This window comes from Dasypus novemcinctus, chromosome 9 (genome assembly GCF_030445035.2).
Source record: "Dasypus novemcinctus isolate mDasNov1 chromosome 9, mDasNov1.1.hap2, whole genome shotgun sequence".
Classification (NCBI taxonomy): Eukaryota; Metazoa; Chordata; class Mammalia; order Cingulata; family Dasypodidae; genus Dasypus; species Dasypus novemcinctus.
Window position 1 is genome coordinate 80,639,863 of NC_080681.1, and position 15,641 is coordinate 80,655,503.

General features: G+C 43.8%; 1 protein-coding gene across 2 annotated transcripts in view; it reads left to right on the plus strand.

Annotated features, from left to right (window-relative positions):
• Positions 1 to 15,641, plus strand: part of RAB3B (RAB3B, member RAS oncogene family) — a 79,603-nt gene that overhangs the window by 10,634 nt on the left and 53,328 nt on the right. Inside the window, exons 1-2 of one of the 2 annotated variants that reach the window (XM_004476496.3) lie at positions 1,975 to 2,172; positions 9,690 to 9,917. In XM_004476496.3, the coding sequence (XP_004476553.1) occupies positions 9,690 to 9,917 (228 nt within the window). In that variant the 5' untranslated portion in view covers positions 1,975 to 2,172. Of the gene's footprint in view, positions 1 to 1,974; positions 2,173 to 9,689; positions 9,918 to 15,641 lie in introns of those variants that run through there. The other variant, XM_004476495.3, reaches the window with a different exon arrangement.

Below are 15,641 nucleotides of genomic sequence, written 5' to 3' on the forward strand. Positions count from 1 at the left end.
TAATTTTCTCATTTGATTTTTCACGACAATCCTGGAGGTAGCTCTTGTTATTGCTATTTTTACAGAAGAGAAAGGGAGTGGTATGGATGTTTCAGAGAAATTAGGTTATTTGCACAAGATCACAGAGCAAACAAGTGGTGGAACAAAGATGGAAAGCCAAGTCTGTTGACTCCAAGACTATGCTCTTTCTACTTCACTCCACGGCCTTTCAGAGGAAGAAGAGGAGAGTAATCAGAAGACCCAAGACTACATAAAAGCAATACCATCTTCTCTCATATTATTTTACAACCTTAAAAGGACAGTTTTATATGTTACCTTATTATACCTGTGAAGAATGAATAATCATTATTGTCACACCCATTTTTGAAAAGAGGGAACTTGTAGAAGAAAGAAAATGAGGGAGTGGGCAGTGTAGGGTATTTGATTTTCTGTTCTTTTTTTTTTTTTTTTTTTTTTGAGTGACCAGGGGTCAGAGATTGAACCCGGAACCTTGTATGTGGGAAGCCAACACTCAACCACTGAGCCACATCAGCTTCCGTGAGTTGGTTTTTTCATTTATTTTGCATGCTGTTCTTTTTTGTTTATTCAGGAGGTACCAGAAGCTGAACCCGGGACCTCCTATGTGGGAGGTGGGAACTCAACTGCTTGAACCACATCTGCTCCCTGGATATTTGATTTTGAGAATATAGGGGTAATAGTTCTGGGTGTTTATGAGGTTCAGGTATGACTATGGGAGTGGGTGGCTGAGAAGATGTGAAAAAGAGGCCAAGGACTGAGAATCAAGGCAACCACATGTCTACTGAAGTCAACAGGAGAATGGCAGCAAAAGGGCTAATGAGGATGATCATTAGCCAGGCTGAACTGCATAAGGAGTGAACAGGTGTCAGTGACATCCTTGATGAGGAAGAGTAGAGTATAAGATAGCTGAAGAGCAAAGATAACGAATCCCACAAGGGTGGAAGTGGCAATGCTGGGCTCTCCTCCTGCAAGGTGTTCTGGGGAAGGGTCAGTTTTCCATAAAGGCAAGGAAATAACCTGACTAATATCTGAAGAAGCAGAGGATGTAGGGAAGTTGGTTGGCAAACGAACAGGGTTCCCGAGGGCATAGTTGAAAGGACTGGCAGGGAGGTGGGCAGTGGGTCGGTAAGTGGAAGGTGGGGAAGAAGCTCAGGACAGTATGACTCTGACAGACTGTCATTTTTGGTGGTTCCCCAAACTGGATGTGGACATTGAAAGACAAGTGTGGGTTGACAAAGTATGCAATAGTGGAAAAGGCATGGGCAAAGGTACAGAGGCCTGGGAAGATGGCTGGGGAGGAGAAATGTAAACAGTGTGTTGTGGCTGGAAAATAGGGTGCTTAGGGGAGAAAAGTAGAGATGGATGAGACTGGGAGGTTTAGCTGGGCTAGCTTATGTAAGCCAGGTAACGGAGTCACAGTTTACCCTGCTGAGAGTGGGGAGCCATTGAAAGATTTTAACAAGGTTGATGGCAACAATGGGACATTTAGAGTGATCACTCAGGCTGCTGGTGTAGAGGAGGGACTGGGGGAGAGCGGAGTCAGGGAGACCCTTTAGGAGTGATGAGGCCTGAACCAAGGTGAAAGGAGAGGCATGAAGGAGTGCATAGGGTAGAGGACGATTCCCAGCTTTCCCTTGTTTCCTCTTGTAGTCAGCCTTCCAGACTCTGCCTCTCTCCCTGAGCTTTTGTGAGGATGGAGCGATATAGTGGACTTGAAAGTGCTTTGGGAAAGACAAAGCTTGATGCCTGCCCTTCATTATCTACATAACTATCAGGGCTCTCTAATCATCCTAGTAGGTTCAGTCCACGGAGCGGAGACGTGAAAATTAGGATGAATTCAGATGGTCACCCAGATGTCGGGGAGGTCGGGGCACCCAAGATAGTCAACCTCTAAATCGCTACACCTGCGCGGAGGGGCGGGCGGGGCCCGGGCGAACGCCGACTCTGCCCCGGGGCGGGGCCGGGGCGGGGCCTGGTCGCGGCCGGAGCCCAGCGAGCCGGAGCCGGAGCCGGAGCCCGAGCCTCAGCCCCAAGCCGCGGCTGTGGGACCCGACCCGCACCTGCTCGTCGAGCCGGGCTGCGCCTTCCCGCCACCCCTAGCCAGGTTCGCTGCGCTGCCCCGGAGCGAGCCCGTCGCCGCACCCAGAGCCTGAGGTGAGGGGCGCGGCCCCGGCACCCCGCCTGGGGAAGATTGGGGACCCGGTGCTGAGGAGGGGCGCAGGGCAGCCGAGGGGCCCGCAGGGGAAGGGGCTGCGGGAGGGCGGTGCGGAGGGAGGCGCGGGGCGCGGCAGGGGCTGCTGAGGGGCGTCTACCAGGACTGTGGGAACCGCAGCGGGGGCGCCTAGCTCAGGGGGCAGCGGGAGCGGGGAGCAGGAAGGAGGGCTTCAGGGCTAGGAGGACAGGGTGAACGGCGATTGGAGGGCACTGAGGGATCGCTGAGAGGTGTCGGGGGGTGGGGGAGGACGTTGGGGACAGGGAGCAGGAAGGAGCAGAGAAGGCAGTAAAGGGGTGCTGAAGGGAGAGGACTGAGGGGAGCGAGGGCGAGGGGGTTGTGGAGGTGAAGAGCTAAGGGGAGGGAGCTGGGTCGGCAGGGTAGTGAGAACTGGAGAGGAGTAGTGGGGCGCTGAAGGGAAGGGGCGCAGGACCGAAGGGTAGTGTCAGGTCCGGGAGAGGGTGAAAGGGTAGGGGGTGTGGAGATCTGGGGGAGTAAAGGATGCGGAGTGGGGGTAACCGTGGATGGGGCGCGGGGTGGGGCTTGGAGGAGGGAAGCTTGGAAGAATGGGAAGGTGGGAGGGGAGGCTGGGTCTACTCCGACTGCAGAGGAAGAGGCGGGGGGCTGGTGGAGGGAGAGAACCGGGGGTTCTGGCTGGGGGTAGGGGGTGCTTTGGAAAAGAGCAGGGGTCTGCCTCCTGGGAGTGGAGGAACTGGCAGGGAGCTTGGAGAGTTCATGGGGGAGGCTTGCTGGGTCAGGTTGGGGTTATGATGTGAAGGTGGAAAGATAATTGAGGCCGGCGTGGAGTCCGTGGGCGCCCAGGCACTGGCTGTGCCTTGGCGACTCAGAAGGCAGAGGAGGGTGTGCAGGCAATGGGCCCTGTTCCACTGCCACCTGAGATCGCCAACTAGAAGAGAAACTGTGGACAAATAACTTCATCCACTCGCAGACTCAGTTCTGCAGCCAGTGCTTGGGAAGGGACTTTGGAGAGGGTAGGTCGCAGCCTCTGGAAGCTAGTAGAGGTGTGGAGAGGGTGGGGGAGAAAAACCCCGCCCTCCATTCCAACTTCCCGGAAACCAGTAAAAAGGAGTAGACGTGGGTGTGCCCCAGTGCATGCCCACTTGCTCAGTGCTTGTAAACGTAGGAAGACTGTGGAAGTCCGTGAAAAATCCCTATGATGTTGGGAAGCCCTGGTGCTGTGGGAGCCAGAGCTTTTGTGGGGAGGGAGTGGGTCAGGGAAGGATTCCTGGTCAAGAAGGATTTGACTAACAGCAGAGGGTAATGTGTTCCTACCGGAGGAAACTGCATGGGAAAAGCCAAAAATCTAAAATGATCTCCAGTATAAGAAATAAACCTCCAATTTCTTGTCTCTTTCTTTGTCTCTTTAGTCACATGAAATCTCTTGCCAGGGTCTTAAGTAATAAGTGATAGAGCTGGAAACAGAGTTTACTCTGTCTGATTCAAAACCCCAAGCTATTTCCACTATCCAGGATGACTTGCTAGAATAAATCATTACACACACACACACACACAAATTTAAACAAAGCTTAAAAAGCACTTTCCCCCATTTACTGGTTTTAATTCTTACAATAGTTTTTTTGGAAAGTCATTTTAGTAATTCATTTTATAGATGAGGAAACTGAGGCCTGGGTGCGATTTGCTTAAGGTTATACAACTCTTGAGAGAGGCTAGGGCTCACTCCAGGTCTCTCAGACTCAATCTCATACTCTCTCCATCAAAAGAGTTTATTCATTTGCTTCTTCACTCCATTTATTAAGCTGATCTCTTTTTGCTGGATCTTATGGTTCTCTCCACCTCTCCCTCTCTTTCCTGCCAGAAGTTGACTTCTTCCTTAGGTGTGCTTTTTCTGCTGCCTGTCAGACTGAAAGTGGTACTTGCTTTCAACACTAGCCCTTGGCGGAGCATTTCCTTCTTTCCCCCAGCCTGGGACCGAAGATAACTTCCCAGATGGTCCCTGGGCCCTCATTTGTTTTGCTTGTCACGGAGTCAGTGAGTTACCCAGCTCTATCATTTCTGTGAATGTCAAAAGAGAGGCAAGATTTGATTGATGCTTATCTTACAAATACAGTTCTGTGCGCACCACTGTGCAGTGACCTGTCTGCTTACATCCGCCTCAGGCGGCTGCCTGCTGGAAGGCTTTTTGCTTTTCTTCCATATTTCTGCATAGCTCCTGCCCCTCTCTTAAGAAGGGCCCCTTGGGGGCTTCTATCTGAACGTGTGCCCTCCAACTGAACCCTCAGCCCTCCTCCTCTCCCTTTGCTCATTCCACCTACTGGGAAAGCTACCCTGTGTGCATATAAACTGATGTTGACAATACAGTATGACAAGTGTTAGGAAAGAGAAGCTCAGGGTGATAAGGATGTTGCTTTACTCATCTGAAAATTGTGGTTTTTGTTTTCTGTAGGCCCAATCCAATCTGGGAGTCCTTAGTGACAGACCTGCAACTGACTTGCTGTGTGACCTTGGGCAAATCACTTCCCTTTACTGGGCCTCAATTTTTTTTTTTAATCTGTAAAATGAAGGGGGGAGGATCAGACCAGGAGTTGAAAATTATTTTTTTCACTCATGTCATCACTCTGCATTCTCATACTTAACTAACTAATGAAGGCATAACTAATGAAGGCAGGCATTTTCCTGCTGATTCTACACAAGGCTGCAGAAATTTTCTCAACATAGGGTATGAAGGACTCATATAAATTCTCTTATCTAAAATCCACAGAAGTCTTGTGAACTAGGTAATATCATCATTTTATAGATGAGAATATTGAGGCTTGGGGTTTAAGTGACTTGCCCAAGTTCATATAGAATTACTATGAAAGTTCAGACCAGAAGCCAGGTGTTTTCCTTGGTTGGAACTTCTACTCCAAAATTCATTCTAGCTCTTGCAATCTAAGTTTGTAAAGCCAGATGCATTAGAAAAATGAAGACCAATAATATGACATTTACATTGATAGTTTGGTACATGATAAATGCTCAAGAAATGTTTCTTGGAAGAAATAACGTCCTCTGAGGATTTACTATTGGACCAGTGTTGATGGTACAAAAGGATGGATAAAACTCAACTGAATCCAGAAAGGGAGGCAGGCAGTTAATTGTAAAACAAGCTCAACTAATAGAGCCCCATATGGGGAGAAGGCAGTTGAACGTGTTTTCACTGCAGGAGTGAAGAAAAGGGGCTGATGATATATTTACTGAGTACCTATCGTGGGCCAAGAAATTGTGTCAGATAATTTGCAAATAGTAGCGCTCATTCTGTGTGTACCACACAGCTCTGTGAAGTGGGTAATATTTTCTCTATTTTAAGGTAAAAAATGCTAGGGCTTAGAGAGGTGATGTGACTTGCCCAAGCATTCACCTGAGGAATGGAGCAAGGACTTAAAACCTTCTGCATAACTCTACAGAGTACCAAGTCTAGACTCAGATGTTAATTGTGAGACTTGGGCAAATCCTCTAATCTCTGGTTCTCAATTTCCTTCTTGATGAAAATGGGAATAATAATCCCTGTCCATCCAATTTTATTTCCCAGGTTTATTTAGCTGTTTAAATAAGATAAGGGACATGGAATTGAGATAAGCATCAAATCTGTACTTTAGTAAAGTTGTTTTTGATCTAGCAATTTCACTCCTAGGAATTGCTCCTAAGGAAATAAATAGGAAATAAAGATTTATGTAAAGTAATGTTCACTGTAGCTTTAATTGATAATAATTGATAATAGAAAAACAACTTAAATGCACAATATTAAAAAATTGGTCATATGATACACCCATAGGATGGAATATAATGTAGTCAATTGAAATGATATTTATGAAGTTTTTAATGTCTCAGTAAAATATTTATGATACAATGTTAAGTGAAAAAAATGCAGGATACAAAATTAATGGTAGTATTATCTCAGTCATTAAAATATGTATATAAGGTATAGAATAGAATGCACAGTATGCTACCATTTACATATAAATAAGAAGTATAAATAGACCTCTGTGCTTATACAGGCAGAGTCTTCTCTGAAGGATACATAAATAGGTAATATGTTTGCCTCTGGGTAGGGGAGCTGGAGATTGTGAATCAGAGGTAGAGGCAAGACTCACTTTTCACTGTTAATCTTTAGGTTTCATATTACTTTTATTTTTTTAAAGATTTATTTATTTTTCTCCCCTTCTCCCCCTCCCCACCCAATTATCTGTTCTCTATGTCCATTCGCTGTGTGTTCTTCTGTGTCTGCTTGCATTCTTGTCAGGTGACACTGGGGATCTGTATCTCTTTTTGTTGCATCATCTTGCCGCGTCAGCTCTCCATGTGTGTGGCGCCACTCCCGGGAGGCTGCTCTCTTCTCATGCAGGGCGGCTCTCCTTGCGGGGTGCATTCCTTGTGCATGGGGCACCCCTATGCGGGGGGCACCCCTGCATGGCGCGGCACTTCTTGTGTGGCACAGCACTGCACGTGGGCCAGCTCACCACATGGGCCAGGAGGTCCTGGGTATTGAACCCTGGACCTCCTATATGGTAGGCGGATCCTCTCTCAGTTGAGCCACATCTGCTTCCCTAATATTACTTATTTTTTTAATGCTAAAAATTTAGAATATAAGGCAAACTACCGATAGTGAGAAAGTAACACTTGCATATAGAAAAAGTTTGAATTACTTGCATAACTAATGTATTAACTTTGAAATTAATAACTAACAAGACATACTTTAAAAAATAGATGGTACCCTTTCACATGAAAAAATATAGAAGGAAATATACTAAAATGTTAACAGTGTTGATTTCTGAGTGGGTGGACATCAGATAATTTAAATTTTTCTTTTTTACACTTGTGTTTATTTTTCAAATTTTCTATAATGAATATTTACTTGCTTAGTAGAAGTTTTTCTTTTGTAAGCAAAGAAAGATGACTGGCAGCAGAGTGGAGGATGGTATGAGATCATTGTGGTTGCTTCCCTTGTTTTTGGTAGAAAAAGCATTATTCCTTTGAATCCCAAATTCTTGAAATGGGCACTGTATCCTGTACTATTAAAAACTGAAAAGTTAAGATATGAGACAGTTTGAGCAGGAAATGGCACCCTCTCTCTCCAACCTCTCTTCCTCCATGTACATGCTACACCTCAGTCAAATGTCCTGAGCATTTTCCACACTGCCGAATGAGCCTTGTCGTATGGCAGATTGATATAGGATAGAGCCGAGGGTCTCAGATAAAGGCTTAAGAGCTGGGAGAAAAGAGAATGAAGAACCAAGGTCACAGGAGGCTAGCAATGACATGCTTGAAATATTATTAAAGGACTACTAATAATCCCACATATTTTTCTGACTTTTCTTCAAGGGAGTTTTAAATTGTCTACATTCATCAGCAACTTGTTCTTATAGCTCATCTGAGAGGCCAATACCGTCAATTCCACTAGTCTTGCCCTCTTACTTTTCCTTTGGGGGAGAGCAGAGATTCCTGAAAAAGTGACAACCTGGACATTATCTCTCATTAAGATGTCTTTCCAGCTAGCCTCGTCTTAGTACCCATGTTGAGTGCAAGGAGAGATTTCAGAGGGAGAAACAGGGTTCCTGTGGCTGGCAAGGTGTAGAAGAAGCAATTAAACACTCAAATAATACTATATAACCCAAGCACTGGATTATGGGGATCAGATTCAAAGTGTTCTATGAAAGGAGAAGATAGTGACAGGTCTGCAAGGGCTGGGGCTCAGGGAAGGGCTGACACATAATAAATGTTTGCTGAATGAATGAGTGAATGAACAAATAAAAATCTAGGCTTTGAAGAATTTGTAATAATAATTTATATTCTCAACTGTGTGGAATTTGCCAGTTTATTAAGATCTTAATCATTATTATCTCAGTTGAGATCTGTGACAGCCCTGTGAGAAAGGCAGGACAGAAACTGTTCTCCCATTTCCCGGATGAGGAGATTGAGTCCCAGAGTAGATGAAGTGACTTTTGTTAATTCAGCACACACTTACTGAGTGCTGATTATGTGCTAGGACTTGTGCTAAAAGCTAGATATATTAGTTTCCTAGGGTTGCCATAACAAAGTACCAGAAACTGGTTGGCTTGAAAAAAACAGTAATTTATTCTCTCATGTTTCTGGAGATTAGAAGTCCAAAATCAAGGAGTTAGCAGGGCCATGGTCCCTCCAAACTCTCTACAGGCAGATATTTCCTTGCCTTTTCCACCTTTTGGTAGTCCCAGGTGTTCCATGGTTTGTGGCAGCATAACTCCAGTTTCTGCCCTTGTCTTCACATAGCCATCTTCCCTCTGTGTCTGTGTGTCTTCTCTCTTTATAAGGACATTGGTTATATTGGATTAGGGCCAACCATAATTCTGTATGACTTCATCTTGACTTTATTACATCTGCAAAGACCCTATTTCAAACAAGGTCACATCCATAGGTACTGGGAGTTTGGACTTCAGCATATCTTTTGGGGGGATACAATTCAACCCATAACAGTGGGGATGCAGAAATAAAGTACATTGTATCTCAGATGCTCAGTCTAAAGGAGGAGCTGAAATAGTAAATAGTTCTGAAACAATTCAAATGATATTAGAGGTTAGTGCTGTCGTGCTCTGGGAGCATAGAGGCAGGAGTGCCAGCCTCTGCAATACACAGGGAAGGAGCACTTGACCTGGGTCTACAAGGATGAATAGGAGTTTATTGGGGGGGGGGGGGGAGAGGAGGGGAGCATTGTAGGGAGAAGGAATACATGGATAAAGAACAAAAGCAAGACATAACATAGCGTACTTGGAGAAAAATATGTAATTTGATACAATGGTAGCACACTGGGGGAGAAGTTCCTGAAGAGATGAAGCATAGAGAGCAGTTCTTTGGTTAGTTGTCCAGCTGAAAGGTTTGGGCTTTGATTGTTAGGGATGTGAAAGGCCATGAAAGTTTTTGAAGCAGGGAAACGATAGCCCTGTACTGGGCCCTTCCTGAGATTGTTAGGCCTTTGCTGTTTGTGCCTTTGTCTCAGAACTCAGTTCAGGTGCTGCCTCCTCCCCGAGACAGTCCTTAACCACCATGCCTCTGGGTTGGGTTAGATGCTTCCTGTGGGCTTCCTTGGCTAGGGCTCCCCCTCTACCTTATCACGTATCCAATGCTTTGTTTTTCTTTGTTTACCTACTTTTTCATTCTAGTTTGTAGCCACCCAGAGGTCAGAAACCATGTCTGATTCATATTCATGTTCCCCATTCCCAAGATAGGGCTTAACCCAGAGCAATGTGCTCAGTAAATATTTACTCAAGAATGGATGGGAGGAGCTGGGTCTCACCCCAGATCCTGAGACAGTATTTGGGACATGAGCAGGCATGAGGTGATTCTGTGTGTGCATTTCCTTAGTGATGCTGGGTGGAGAATGAGTGTGGGAATGGTGATGACTAGAAGGTTGGTGAGTTAGGATGATACTGGAGTTATGTACCTGAGTGACCACAGGTTTCTCCTGCAGATGGCTTCAGTGACCGATGGTAAAGCTGGAGTCAAAGATGCCTCTGATCAGAATTTTGACTACATGTTCAAACTGCTAATCATTGGCAATAGCAGTGTTGGCAAGACCTCTTTCCTCTTCCGTTATGCTGATGACACATTCACCCCAGCCTTTGTCAGCACTGTGGGCATTGACTTCAAGGTGAAGACAGTCTATCGTCATGAGAAGCGAGTGAAACTGCAGATCTGGGTGAGTCCTGGGCATCTTGGGCAGGATTGTACCTGAGAAGTTACTAATCTGCCAGAACAAGGACTGGGAGGTGGGGCGGGCTTGGAACTTCTAGGATTATGGCATCCGTGATGTGCCAATGCTCTTTGAGGTCTGACCTTTGGACCGCTGCTTGCTGGTTTGATAAAAGTTTGCTGTCCTCTGGGGCCCAATAGCTTCTGCTGCTTAACTGTCCAGGAGGCTTTATCCTGGTCTGTATAAAGAACGGAACACACCAGAGCTTTAGAATCAGAGACCTGGATTCAAATTCCAGTTTTGCCACTTACTAGTCATAGAACCTTGACTAAATTATTTAGCCTCTGTCCTCATTTAGGTATTATAATAGTATAGAAATTATAAGTGCTGTTGGGAGGATTAAATGGAGATAATGTCCATAAAATTCCTAAAACATAGTAAGTGCACAATAAATGTTAGCTACTGTATCAGTATTTATTGCTGAATAACATGCTGTTAATTCATTGATTCAATATTGGAGGAAACTACACAGGGGGGTGAATATTGGGGAGTGAGAATCATTGGAAACCATCTTGGAAGCTGCCCACCACAGCTACTATTATTGGTATCTACCAATGGTACTAATAAATGTATATATATTTGAGATGATATAGCAATATGTATATCATATACTTTTAAATAATGAATAATGTATATTAAATAATGAATGCACATTATTTAAAAGTATATGTATATCATATGGCTATATGTATATCTTACACATATAACAATCATTTACTATATATATCATATAGCATACTCTGAAGCTAAGTCGTAAGAGACTTTGCTACTTCCTCTTTGATTTCTTGGTTCTCTCACTCTGGGTGAAATCAGCTGCCATGCCATGAATACCTGTAAGGACCTTTGTTTTTTGTTTGTTTGTTTTTGTTTTTGTTTTTTTTTTCTTTTTTTCTTTTTCTTTCCTTTTCTTTTATTTATTAATTTTTTAAAAAATATGTAAGGACCTTTGTGGAGGGTTTGGAAATTTTGAAAATTTGTGATTTAAACTATTCAAAACAAGTTTTTTGTTATCTGTCTATTCTACTTGTTAAATGGACATTAATTACTTGTGTATGTATCTTATTGGGATTGTCTGTGTGCAGTACTTTTTACCAAGTATTTCCCATATATTAATATTCTCTCACAATTACCCCATGAGGTAGATATTATTTTAATACCTTCCCATTTTAGAGAAGAAAAAACTCAGACTCGGAGATTAATTGACTTGCCTTAGGTCACAGAGCTAGAAAGTGGGATTCAAACTCGGATCTTCTGATTTTAAATTGTGTCCTTTTCTCTACACTGTACACCTGAGATCTTACAGAGCCCATCTTTCCATTTATAATAATGTTAAATTTATCTTTATATATTTAACATTATTATAAATAATAGTATTATTTCTTATAAATAATAATGTTCATTTACTTTCTATTGAAAGCACTGAGGAATCATAAACCAATAAAAGTGGGAGAAACCATCTTGTTCAGGGGTTCTCAAAGTGTGGTCTCCAGTCCAGCGGCATCAGCATCACCTGGAAATTTGCTAAAACTGTAAATTCTTGGGCCCCACCTCGATGTACTGAATCAGAAACTTCAGGGTATGGCCCAACAGTCTCTGATTTAACAAAACTTCCAGGTGGTTCTGATGCAGGTTAACACTGGACAATCACTGATCTAGTTTAACTACCTCATGGTGAGAGTCAACAAACATTTTTAAAGTACCTATTATGTGCCAGGAACTTTCACTTGTGTTATCTCACATGGTCCTTGAAGCCAAGTCACAGGGGTGTGAAAGTACAGCGTATTTGGGACTTGGCAAGCAATACAGTGAAATTGGAGTAAGGCTGTGAAAAAGTAGGGAGGGGTTGCTGAGAGAGAAATTTGCTGGGTTGGCAAATAGTACTTTCTGGTGAGCAGAAGTGATCTCTAAAGTGGGTACATGTCTGAAAATAATCTTTTAGGGAACTAAAGAAATTACTAGTGCTTATTTTTATCTCTGACTGTAAAATAAATTTTTAATTTTATTTATTATATGGATTGATACAGATGCTTTCATTTGGTTCCTATATCAGATGGCCATGTATCCTACACTCAAAAAATCTTGTGCTAGAAGGCATCATTCTGCACTGCTAAGGGATTGGCAGTGGCACCTCATTCACTCCTTGGTTCAATTTTAGCGACTGTGAACTTTCACAGTTTTCCTGCGCCTGATTGGGTGGATTTATTGATTGGGTGGATTTATTGATTATACTACCTAGTTTTAACAAAATGAACCTCCACAATGGGTGTGTGGCTTTAAAAGTTTACTGTAAAGAAACCTCTGATTGCAGACTATGCTAGTTATAGTGAGCCCAAGTGAGCACAAGAAAATGGATGAACTGATGTTTCTCCTGTTCCTAGCATGAGTTCATCAGCAATGATTCAACGTAAGATCAACGATGATCTAATTAGATCTGACATAGTCAATCACAATGCTTTTGCTAAAAAATGTATATATTAGCAAAGGGTTTTTTTGGTATGTATGTGTATTTTCTGTAGCAAAAAATGTTTTCCAAACTACTAATAAATTAAAATATTATTTATTTCATTTTAAGAATCTATTTTAGTTTTTAAGAGGTGTAAATTTGGAAACAGTTGACATACGCAGTGGAAAGCCATAGGAAAGTTTTTGACAAAGTCAGATTTGCATTTTAGAATGATCCCTGGCTTCAGTTTGGAGGGTAGATGGAAGTGAAGGAAAGAAACCAGTGTTTGGGTAAACTATAAGACTTTGAACTAAGACAGTAATAAAATGACATAGAGCATGGGAATGAGGAGAGAGATTTGAAAGAGATTTAGGATTAGAATTTACAGAATTTTTTTAAAGACTTATTTTATTTATTATTCTCCCTCCCTGTTACCACCTTGCTGCTTACACTCACTGTCTGCTCCCTGTGTCGATTTGTTGCACATTCTTCTGTGTCTGCTTGTCTTCTCCTCTCATCTTCCCTTTAGGAGGCACTGGCAACCCGTCCTGGGACCTTCTGACATGGGAGAGAGGCACTCAATCGCCCTAGCCACCTCAGCTCCCTGTTTGCCATGTCTCTCTATTGTCTTTCCTCTGTGTCTCTTTTTTGTTGTTGTTGCATCAGCTCTCTGTGTGGGCAAGCTTACCTTCACCAGGAACCCAACCTGGGACCTCCCATATGGTAGACAGAAGCCTAATCTCTTGAGCCACATTGGCTTCCCAAATTTACAGAACTTGACAACCCATTAAAAGTATAGGAAAAGGGAGGTGCTGGAAATCCAGACTTCTGGCTGGATTTGAGCTCTGTGGTTTTAAGTTTTTTAAGCTGTCTGAGCTTTAGTAAGTTACTTCACGTCTATGAACCAATCAGGCTCTCAACTGTGAAAACCTCAGTAGGTTTTCAAGGGGGGAGATTTTCTGTAGCATTGTACCTGGCACATATTGGGAAAGCAATAAATGTTAGGTTTCTTTTCTTCTCTGTCTTCTGGTTCACATGCAAAATCACTGGGTCCCCTGCCAAGGTTTCCCACCTGTGGTTCCAGGAGTGGTGGACCAGTATCCAGTGACTCATCAGCACTGTCTGAAGTGTTCACTTAAATTCCTTGAGCTCATTTGATCTCTCCCAGGAGATTTCAGAACAATTTTGACAGAATGGAAGGTGGAGAGGGAAAAACAAGAGGTGAACATGGCTGAGGAGGACCATCCACAAAAGTTTCTGTCATCTCTGGAGATGTTGGAGGATGAGGGGTTGGGAGTGCCTTGTTCCCTGGGGTTCCATGCCACATAGGTCCTGAGAGTCCCCTCTGTTTCCTGGGAGGTTATTTATTGTGGATCAGAGAAGAGAATCTTTCTGTGAAGGTGGAAGTAGAGGAAAAGCGTCATTAATGGGGAATGAGAGCAAGCGCAGATGTGAGAGGAGGGATAGTAGGTAATTCCACAGCAACAGACCTGACTGGAGCAACCCTCACTGGAGGGTTGGGTGCTGATTGCCAAGCAATCCCTGGAAACTTGTGAGAAGACAGGAAGGGGCCTTCTGCAACCTCCACATGAGCCCCATAATAGAATATCAGGTCTGGTGCTGGCCAAGGGAAGAACCATGGGGTCTGTGGAAGAACTGAGCTGACCTAGGATTCTAAGTCTGAGTTCCAGTCTGGCTCTGCCCTGTACTGTTGTGTGATCTGAAGTTATCCTTCCCTTCCAAGGGCCTGATCTCCCAATTATCAAATGGAGAAAATAATTCTGGCTCTTCTTGCTTCATGGGGTATTGTGAAGATCAAGTGAGGAAGTGGAAGGGAAAGCCCATGGAGAACTGTGAAGCTTTGGGTAGATTAGAAGGATGGTGGATGTTGTCAGCCAAGTGAATTTTTCTTGTATGTGCTTCAAGTCTTGCATATCTTCACTCTGAGCCAGGGAGGCAGTTATCTTCTTAAAGAATGGGTGGTTGAGACCAAAGATGTCAGGTTACCTGTGCAATGACAAACAGGATAAATGTCTATTGAATAAAAGACATTCAGTAGACATTTATCTGGTTCAGTCTGTGTCAGGCATTGTGCTCAGTCTATACTCTAGTAGAGGAGATAGACACTAAGTGCAAAAATAAAACATCTAATTTCAAGTGTAAGGGCCTTGAAGGAAAAGAATAGACTTGTTTCAGATGCAGGAACTTAAACTCAGAACCCAGTAATCACTCAACTGTGACTTAAGTCTCAACTCTGGACTTGCAGCTAGGATTCAGATTCAACTCTTAGAGATCTCCAGGGAAGCAGAACTGACAGGAGATTTACAAATGTATATGTATAGATATAATTATAAATATTAGGATATTTATTATAGGAATTGGTGCATGTGACTATGAGGATGAACAAGTCCAAATTCCTTGGGACAGACCACAGGTTGGGAACTCCAATGAAGGTTCTCAATGAATTTCCCAAGAGAAGCTGGCTGGCTGAAGAAGAAATGGAAATTCTCCCTTCTGACTGCTGAAATCATTAATGCTCCATGTAAGGCCTTCAACTCATTGGATGAGACTTCTCTCATTGTTAAGGCAGTCTCCTTGGTTGATTATAGATATAATCAGCCATAGATGCAATCCATTTGCTGATGATTTAGATCCATGAAATGTCCTCATAGTAACACTCAGGTTAGTGCTTGCTTGACTAAATAACTGGACACCATAACTTGGCCAAGTTGACACATGAACTTAACCATTACAACCCTATTCACGGATTTATTTTTTTTTTTTTAAGATTTTTTTTTTTAAGATTTATTTATTTATTTAAATCCCCCCTCCCCGGGTTGTCTGTTCTCTGTGTCTATTTGCTGCATCTTGTTTCTTTGTCCGCTTCTGTTGTTGTCAGCGGCATGGGAAGTGTGGGCGGCGCCATTCCTGGGCAGGCTGCACTTTCTTTCACGCTGGGCGGCTCTCCCTATGGGCGCAATCCTTGCGCGTGGGGCACCCCTTCGCAGGGGACACCCCTGGCGCACTCCTTGCACGTGGGGCTCCCCTTCGCGGGGGACATCCCTGCGCGGCAGGGCACTCCTTGCGCGCATCAGCACTGCGCATGGCCCAGCTCCACACGGGTCAAGGAGGCCCGGGGTTTGAACCGGGGACCTCCCATGTGGTAGATGGACGCCCTAACCACTGGGCCAAGTCCGTTTCCCTATTCACGGATTTAAAAGGCTAGC